General features: G+C 29.3%; 1 protein-coding gene across 1 annotated transcript in view; it reads left to right on the forward strand.

The window, feature by feature from the left end:
* Nucleotides 1-10,046, forward strand: part of LOC108747332 (ADAMTS-like protein 3) — a 32,454-nt gene that overhangs the window by 2,255 nt on the left and 20,153 nt on the right. Inside the window, exon 2 of the mRNA XM_018484736.1 lies at nt 7,920-8,314. Coding sequence (XP_018340238.1) covers nt 7,920-8,314 — 395 coding nt within the window. The remainder of the gene's footprint in view (nt 1-7,919; nt 8,315-10,046) is intronic.

Raw genomic sequence — 10,046 nt, forward strand, 5'->3', positions numbered from 1 at the left:
GCATTGATGCGCCATCTGTTTTCTCAAATCCGCATTTCATACTTGTACATCTGGTATATTGCAGTATATACGAGATACATTGCAGAAATTTATATTTTCAATGTGGCAAGTATTATCAAATTACCTTGAAAAAACTAATTTTTGTTATGCTACAGAATGATCAAAATTATATCAAAAGATATAATTTTTTCTGCATTTGATGCCGACAGTTATATTAACATATATTGGAATCTGAAATATATGTGCCGATAAAACTTCACAAAATGATTAATATTATCCCAGCAAATGAGAATGAATTAAAATGGATTTAAATGGATTTAGATTTTCAGAAATACGGATTCATGACTGTTAAAATGAATCTTTTTTAATCGTGAATGCATTTTTATTCATTTATAGGAATTGCATAAAACATATGCCTTTCTGCCTCTATGCCTTTCAATCTAAAAATAATATTAGCATTTTCTGTGTGTACATTGTGAATACTACTCAATTCAGAATTGTGAATAAGAAGTTCTTTAATTCAAAAATAATATCAGGAATTTCTGTGCAACGTGATTACTGCTCAATTCAATATTTTAAATATAAAATGCAGTTTTTCGATCTAATTGAATAAAAAAAAGTTTTTATTTAAAAATAGACCATAAATGCTAACGTATTTAAATTATTCAAAATTATAAGTAAGAAATTTTTTATTTTAATCCATCTAAGTTCAAAAAAATTGTAACGTAAAAATAATTGAGCTATGTTCTTTTGTTTCTCTTTGATTAAAAGTAAAATGAATGATCGATGTGAACACTCTCAAACCAAGTCGAACACAGTCCGAATATTAGGTTAATCAAGGCGCGCGACATCGGCCAAGTGAGATTAGATTATCCATCACTTACTCAATGTTGTCTCATAATAATGTAAATTTATATTTTATTATATCTGTTAAATGATGATATTTTTATTATATCTATATAATTTCGTTACTAGTTTAGCTGGTTGTAATTGAAGTAAAGATAATGAATAACACATTTACCAATTGAAGAAGTGGTGTAGCAGATAACGTAGAAAATTCATAATCCAGAAGTCCCAGGTCTGAATCTCACTAAGGTGCGTTTTTTAATATTAATTTGAAGTAATTAATTTCAGGTATAATTATAATAAATATCGTAGGAATAAAATTTGTAACCCTAAAATATAAATGTTTTTTTTTTTTTTTTCAAATATTAAACTATAGTGCTAGCTCGAATCTAATCCATTTCACAATCTATTCATTTATAGATTTAAAGTACGCATTAAAAAAATTTTAATCCACTTTAATCCATTCTCGTTTGCTGGGGTCCTTTATGTATAAACAATGACCAAATATTACTTTGCGTGCATGCGTGCGTGCGTGCGTGCGTTCTTGCATTTAAATACAATCTTAAGATGTCATAAATCAATCTGAGAATTGTATTAGTATCTTAAGACATTATTTAAGATGGTTTTAAAATAAGAACGGGTTATGAATACCTTCCCTATGTTTCGCGTTTCACAGTTGGTAGCCCTTGAACCCTATTGACGACGCGGAGCAAAAGTAGGCGTGATTTGGAATGTACATATTCGAACTGTACATCATGTAATTCTTCCACCATGGGTGATCCCGTAAGTCGGGGGCACCCTGTATATAGCACTGTGCAATCATTTGTTTGAGCTCAAAGCATTGGAGATGAGCGTAACCTATTTTGAGAAATATATTTTGACAAGGCATCAAAATTTAAGAAGAGCCAATCGACCCTCCTCCTTTAATTAAAAACATCTTAATCTTGCGCCGGCGGACGCAAGGTCTCGCCAGACCCGCGAGTTAGAGTTGTTTATTTTTTTCAATTTTGAAAAAAATGAATAAATAGATATTTGTTTCTGTGATAAATATGTATTTTTATTTCTTCTCCCACATATTTGAAATAACTTACATATTATAATAAAAAACTGCTTTTGAAACGTTTTAAAACAATTTCATTCTTGAATCACTTTTAATTCTACGTCCGTCGCATGCATGCGAGTACCACAACGTCCACTGTTCGAGGGTTAAATAAGATCTCAATAAAAGATAATTTATAAAAATTAAAAAATTAAAAGAAAATAGAATAGTAATTATAATTAGAGTGACAATAATATTATAGATCTAATAGTTCTTCTGTTTCTACTTTCAAATATAAGTACTTACATATATTGATATATGTAAATATTTATATTAGAAAAAGATAAAATATAAATATTTTTATGTTTTGAGATAAAATAATTTTTAATTTACGACATTAATTTAACATGATTGAATGCTCCTACGAATTTCTCATCTTGATATATACAGATAGGTAATATATATTTTTATTTTATTTTGTAATGTAATTTGTAAAGGAAAATGCAAAGAAATAAATATGTATCTTGTTTGATCTAATTTAAAATCCAATTTAGATAGTTCGCGAAGCGACCACCAAACGATTAATTCATCAAGTTCTTAGCTCGTATAAACTTTCCGTTTCGCTACAATCCTCGCGGGATATGTAACATCGATCGCAATTCAAGAACAATGGCAGCGGCTTTAGAACAACCATTACTACCGTAGGAAATTCTATAAGATGTTAAATCTAGATTTCCTTCAGCTAGCGTTTATAACTTTCTCTTTCTGTGTAACTATTTGATAATTTCCTCGTACTTCTAATATCTATAACACGTCATTCTATTTTTCCGATATTGTAACGATTTTATCTGTCAGATTTATTTTATAGGAAGATAAATAAGAACAAAAGTTTCGCTTATGCAGGAAATCTATAACAGGAGTCGTAGACGGTTGTGGGATCTTACAATAGTACACTCGCAAATTGAAAATATTCAGAATGACTTGAATTTGAAATTATATATTGTACTAGACGACATTAACACGCTTGTGCAATTATAATGAGATTGACCATTCATTTCAATCCTGAGATATAAGCAATTAAAAACTGCACATTTTACTCGTATACGTGTCGCCTCTACAAAGTTCATGAAAATGTCGCGTTTATTTTTAGAACCTAATTAAATAATGAGATGTTAACAAAAAACGAGTATGTGATATCCTTAAAATGAATATTGTAAAAAAATTCCATAATTTTTGACCATTTAGTTTGGAAAATAGAATCATGAAAAGAAAAGAAAAATCGATCAGTTAACATGTGGCATCACCGCACTTCTCACGTATATCGCGTTCAGGGCATTCGGGGTTCGTATGATGGTGAAGTTACATAGATGGTGTGGTTACAATCGATTTGATATTGTAACCTATGTATCTTGCAAAAGATTTTTCCTATTTTATGATAACCTATTTAAGTAGACATATGTCATTGCGACGTTGCCACATTTGCGCGCCATTAGTCTGCGTCTGCGCGATTATGAACAGACGGAATCAAAAGTTTTATCTTACAGGCGAGAGAGGGAGTACCGACCACCGAGCGCGCGATGGGACTTAACTTTTGGATGGTATTGTCGCGAGTGTACCTACCTTAAGAAATTGACCGATCATAGTCTAATATGAAAAGAATAATCGACTATTGATTGATCAATTACCTAAGATTTAAGACCCCATAACCATTTACAACTTCTGTTGCAGACTCCGCATTATAGTCAGTCTTGATAGTCATAACCTCTATTTTATAAACAAAATTATAACATATCTTAATGCTAATAGATTACAATTATATATTTAAACGTTTCGATTTTTACTCCGGTCATTTTCAGTGATAAAATTCTAATACTAATCTAATGTCTTGCCCCTATCTACCATTGTTACCAATATTAAGTTTTGTTATCTATACATTTGTTTTCATTACCGATTGCATTCGTCTTTCTGTTGTTGTCGCAATATATATTAGTTTGTCTAAGATTATTTCGCTTATACTATGAGGAACATAGCAGATCCTAGAGTTTTTGATTCTAAAACTTTGTACATTCTTACAACATTTTCCAATATGTGTTTGATTGCACTATAATGTAAATAATTAATAATTATTTGTGTCTAATTTAAAATTGTGTCTAAGTTAAAATTGTGAATATTTTTACTTGTTTTCTCTAATCTGCTATATTATAATTCCTATATTTAATTGTATAATAAACAATAAGTATAATAACGTTCAAATGTTTACAGCAATACAAAAATCCTATAAATAATGTCTAATAATCAAGCAAAAGAAATAGATGTATTAATTAATAATTTGACGTATATTTAAATATAAGACATCATAAATGTCTACTAATAAACTTCTAATTATTCTTTAGATCATGTTACACATATAACATCTAAGAATTAACAAGAACATTTTTATTCAAATGATAATCTAAATTCTCTGATATAAATAAATAATGTTGTAATGTAAATAAATAATGTTATTATTTTCCAAAATAAAAGAAAACGTAACCAGTTGGATGGTGCGTGCAACAGCTAGTCAACTAGTTGCGTTTTCTCAAAGAAGTGAAGACCATCTCTCATGGAAACATTGCGGATATTAAAAATAAGGAAAATCATACAAATACCGTGGCTTAATTTCATATATCTCAACGCTTACGTTTTCACATGGAATGTACGTACTGAGGATGACTAAAAAGTTAGCCAAAACATATATACTACAAATCAATAATTACGAGGGTGTCCCAGAAGTACCCGACCTGATGTACAAATGGCGGTTGTTGTATAAAAAAAATCTGTAGGGGAAAGCACCAACTTTCTAAAGCTTAACTATAAAGTTTGAAGACGCTACGTTGTTCAGTATTTGTTTGACAACCATCAATAGTGGACGATCTCGGTGAATTTGCAAAGATGGAAAAAATTGGTCATCGTTATGTGATATAATACTTTCATTTGAAAGGTCTTAGCCCAAATAATATCAAAGCCGAGCTGGATTCTACTCTGGAGGAGTCTGCTCCTTCGTTTACAACAGTAAAATATTGGGTGGCAGAGTTTAAACGAGGCCGTACGAGCTGTGAAGACGAACATCCCAGTGGTCGACCAAGTGAGGTGGCCATTCCAGAAATGGTGAAGAAAATCCACAAAATGGTATTGGGTGACCGTCGATTGAAAGTGCGCGAGCTAGCAGACATGGTAAATATTTCAAAAAGTGCTGTACATCGCGTATTGGCTGAAAATTTGGAGATGAGAAAGCTGTGCGCAAGGTGAGTGCCGCGCTTGCTCACAATCGAACAAAAGCAGCGTCGAGAGGATGTTGAGTTAAAGTTCGAATTGCTTCCCCACGCACCCTATTCGCCAGATTTAGCCCTCGGATTATTTTCTCTTTCCAAACTTGAAAAAATGGCTCGGTGGTAGAAGATTTACCAATAATGAAGAGGTGGAGTCTGCGGTTAATGGCTATTTTGAGGAGTTCAACGGTTCTTACTATAAACAGGCCATCGAAGCTATTGAACATCGCTGGGAAAAGTGTATCGAGCTAAAAGGAGACTATATTGAGAAATAAAGATTTTTTTTCCCAAATTTTTTGTGTTTTCTTTGTTAGGTCGGGTACTTCTGGGACCACCCTCGTAAATTAGGATGCATATAATTCAATTCATTATATTATAATTCAATAATTACAGCATATTACAACGCTAATTCCCTATTTATGCCGAATTTATTATAATCTTTTTTATTATCTTTATTATATTTAGATTACACTATGTTACAATATTTTATGATATCAATCACGAACATTACACACAAATGACTAACACGATTCTCGCTGTTAAACGAGAATTTAGTTTTTATTGCTCTTAACAAAACTGATCTATTCAGTGGGCATGGTATGATAAAATATTTTGAAAATTACAAAGAATTTTTTATGAGGACGGATGACTGACTCTATTCAGGAACACTTATTATCACTTTACACTGTTAGAATGTAAGAAATTTTAATTAGATTGTAAGTAAGTTTAAATTTATATTGTATTGAGGAAGACTGTGAGTCGAAACATTTACGATGTCTTATATTTAAATATACATAAAATTATTAATTTATTATACATCTATTTCTTTTGCTCAATTACTGGTCGTTATTAAGATTTTTAATTGTACAATGTTATTGTACAATGTATTTGATTTTTTATTTTAAATTGTAACATCCTTGGTCAATGTTTTATAACACAATAATATTCAGTAACATTATTTTCTAGCTATGAGATTACACATCGTTGAAAATATATATTTAAGTGGAGGAAAGGTGATCCGATACCAGAGAATATATGTCAGATAATAATTCACTTTATTTGTTTATACCATTAGCTTATTTCTTATATATATTATATTATCTCAGACACAGCTCTACTTACTAGAAGTGAAGGTTAATTGTCTAAAATTCTGACATTTTTTCAATCAAAATCATATAATTTAGATAATCTATGTTCAGATATAACTGAGGGAGAACCACTAATTTTGTTTATATCTCTTCGATAATTTGTGTTTTTAGCTGCCTCTTCGTTTGCCGTACATATGTGACATTACAATTTGTACATCCGATAAACATTATTTCTCGACATTTTTTGTAAACAATTCTTTCCGGTTTTGGTAAATTCATTTAATTTATACAGTATGTATATGTACATGTGCAATTTGATAATTGATCTTTTTCACAATATCATTCAATTTGTTGCATATGCTTTTTATGTATGGAATTGTAAAAATTTGTTTATCTTTTGATGATTTATTTTCATTAGAATTTTTTTTTGCGTAAGCATGATATTTTAGTCTATTTCTTATTGTAAAGATTATAAATTTCAATGAATAATTATTGTTTAATAATGAATTAATTGTATTTTTTATGTTTTTATTGTGAAAATTTGGATGTATTCATTTATTTTATCAATCACGCCAATGATAATTCCTCTTTTATGTGATAGTGGAGGTTATAAATTATAATTTAAATATCTTTCTGAAAATGTGTTCTTGTGAAAAAAATTAAAAATTATTTTGTTATTGTTTTTTATTAAATATAAATCTAATAAGTTTAATTTATTATTTTTTTCTGTTTTTATCTTCTGTGTGAATTGTAAACAAAATTATAATTATATTTAGCTGTATTGAAAGTTTATTTTATATTTTAGAGAATTTTCATATATTTCGCTTTATAGTATGAAACTCATTTCAAATTATTGTAAATTTTATGATTTATAATAATTTATAGTAAAAATAAATAATAAATGCATATTATGTATAAAAATAACAAACGTCAATATCTATTTTAATGGGAAATATTTTTCAAATAAATAGAAACGTTGAATATAATAACGAAACATCATTAATTAAATTTTAATATTCACCTTTATGATATTAAAATAAACTTTATTATCATATTTAAAAATATATAAAAAATATAAACGTATGTATATCTAAGTATTTTATTTAATCTAATTATTAGCTGTGACAATTATGGTTAATATCATAATTATTTCACTATTTTTAGTATATGAATATATATATTAAATTTGATAATAAAATGTATATACATACTTATGAATACCAGTCATAAATTTTTGTATTTAATAAAAAACAATTTTAATTATTGATAAATATCGTTATTATACATGCGTATATGCATTTGCGATTTTATAAAATTTATGTTAAATCATAATTTAACGTTTATTGAACATTTACAAACTGGAGATATTTCATTTTAATAGAAAAAGATTAAAGTGTTTTAGTCGTATATTTATATAAAGAATAATATTTATATGCTTTAAATTTTTCTTAAGTGCTCATATTGAAAATAAATGATCAAATCTTAGGCGTTCAATTAGGCATCAAATAGGCATTTTTCATTTTTTCGTGATCCAAATTCTAGTTACCATAATTTCCAGTTTAACTCATGTTCGCTTATCGTATTATCTTATAAGTTATACCTACGCGAATGTATCAATCGTGGAACTTGGGTCCTCAGGTTCATCGCCGAGGAATGGTCTCCCTGCAGTGTCACCTGCGGCGAGGGCGTCAGGCACAGAGAGGTGCGCTGCAAGATATTCCTCGAATTCAGCCAAACCATCGCTAAACTACCGGACAGTCAGTGCTCCGGCCCGAAGCCCGTTGAAACGGAGAAGTGTACGATGGAGCCGTGCGGTTTGCTAGAGAACAGCTTATCCTACAGGATCGACACAGTTGGCGATAGCGGATACGCCGAGTCGAGCCTAACGGATTCGTACAGTAGATCATCGTCCGGTAGTTCTGGCGGAAGCGGATACGACAGTAGTATCAAGGTCGCTCCGGGTAGCGACGTGCAAACTACGTACTCATGGAAGGAAACTGGTTATACCCCCTGCAGCGCGACATGCTTAGGAGGTAACGGTTCGGACAACTATTGTTCGCCAAAATTGCTTTTGATAATATACCCAAACGGATAACAGGCTGAGCTCTATTGCTCGGCAAATCCGCGAGGTTTCAAGTTCTCAACTTTGTCACATATATGAATTTTAAACAATTTATAGATGATGAATAATTTCCACTCAAGTTTGCCTCATGCCAATGAACAAATATTTCGAGAAATCATTAAATTAGCCCTTGATACAAACGATTAGATCATTCATGTACATGTAATGTGTGATCATTCACACATTTTATTTCTTTGAAATACTAGAAACATTTAGCTAAATTATACTAGAAACATTTAGCAGTCTCTTCTTTTCCTTTTTTTTAGTACACTACTTTATAAATACTTTTATTAAAGTATATGTATAATAGAATCACTTAATAATTTTTGTTTTCTTGTCAAAATAGTAAAAGTAATAAAAAAAATTAATCCGAGACACAAATGACTCATCGTGTGTATAGTAAAGGTCTGGAATATTATTGTGTCCCATACAGCAGAAATATTTGAAATACACACATCATAAGGATATCCTAAAGGCATCACATATCCGAAATATATCTTTAGGATTTCATTACCCTATGACGTATCTATTGTGTCAGATAAAAATATTTGCGAATTCTTATTATCCTCGAGTAGAATTTAATGTCATATATCAAGATTTCGCTTGTTCCATATCAAGTTTTTAGACAAATTCAAAGAATCGCTATATTTTTATTAATGAAGTATATATAGGATAACTTCCGCCACATTTATAAAAAATTTAATTTATTATTATTTATGTTTAAAGTAAACAAACTACATATATTAAATACACACTACAGTAAAAACTTTGTACTGTCTACTATTATGAAAAAAATATTAAATCCGAAATATTTATATTATATATATATATATATATATTATATATTATAATATAATATATTATATTATATTATATAATAACGAACTTTTTTAAACCCTTGCATTTTTGCCGTATATCCTATAGAGGTGAGATATATGGCTACTCATGAAGAGAAGAAGGGAGGTATGTACAGCTCATGAAAAATTTACAAATAATGCATATAAATAAAATGTAAAATGACACAATAACTTATAAAATATGTTTACATGTTTTATTAAATAATAAGAATGATAAATATGTATATGAAATAATAAATAATAATTACAATCTCCCCACATGTATGACAAGTGTTATGACATGAGGTACATAGGTTAAGTAAAAAGTCCTCGCGTTTTTTTAAAAGACATCTATCAGTAAAAACCGCAATTACTTTCTTACCAACAATATAAATATATCTTGATAGAGTAAAGTTTCAGCTTTAAAAATCTTTTTTTTAAATTATACGATACGACAATTTTTAATGGAGTTATGAGCAATTAAAGTCAAAATAATTCTTTTATTTAATCCGCGATAACTCAGTAATCAAAAGTCGTAGGGATATTAAAAAAAAACGATTTTGTAGGGAAAGTATCAAGCTTTCACGATAGGTAATCGAAAATTTTCTCAAATTTGTTTTGGACACGTTACAAATCCACAAAGTGAGAAGAAAATTTTTCGTCTTTTTCAGCTCGTAGTTTTTGGTATGTAAAAATTATCAAACTCATATAAACTTAAAAAATGTGATAAGCTTTTAAAAGTAGAGATTTCAAGCTTTAAAACCCTTTTTTTAAATTTGAATTTCATTCATTATTGACGAAGATATT

Source organism: Trachymyrmex septentrionalis, unplaced genomic scaffold (genome assembly GCF_001594115.1).
Source record: "Trachymyrmex septentrionalis isolate Tsep2-gDNA-1 unplaced genomic scaffold, Tsep1.0 scaffold108, whole genome shotgun sequence".
NCBI classification, from domain to species: Eukaryota; Metazoa; Arthropoda; class Insecta; order Hymenoptera; family Formicidae; genus Trachymyrmex; species Trachymyrmex septentrionalis.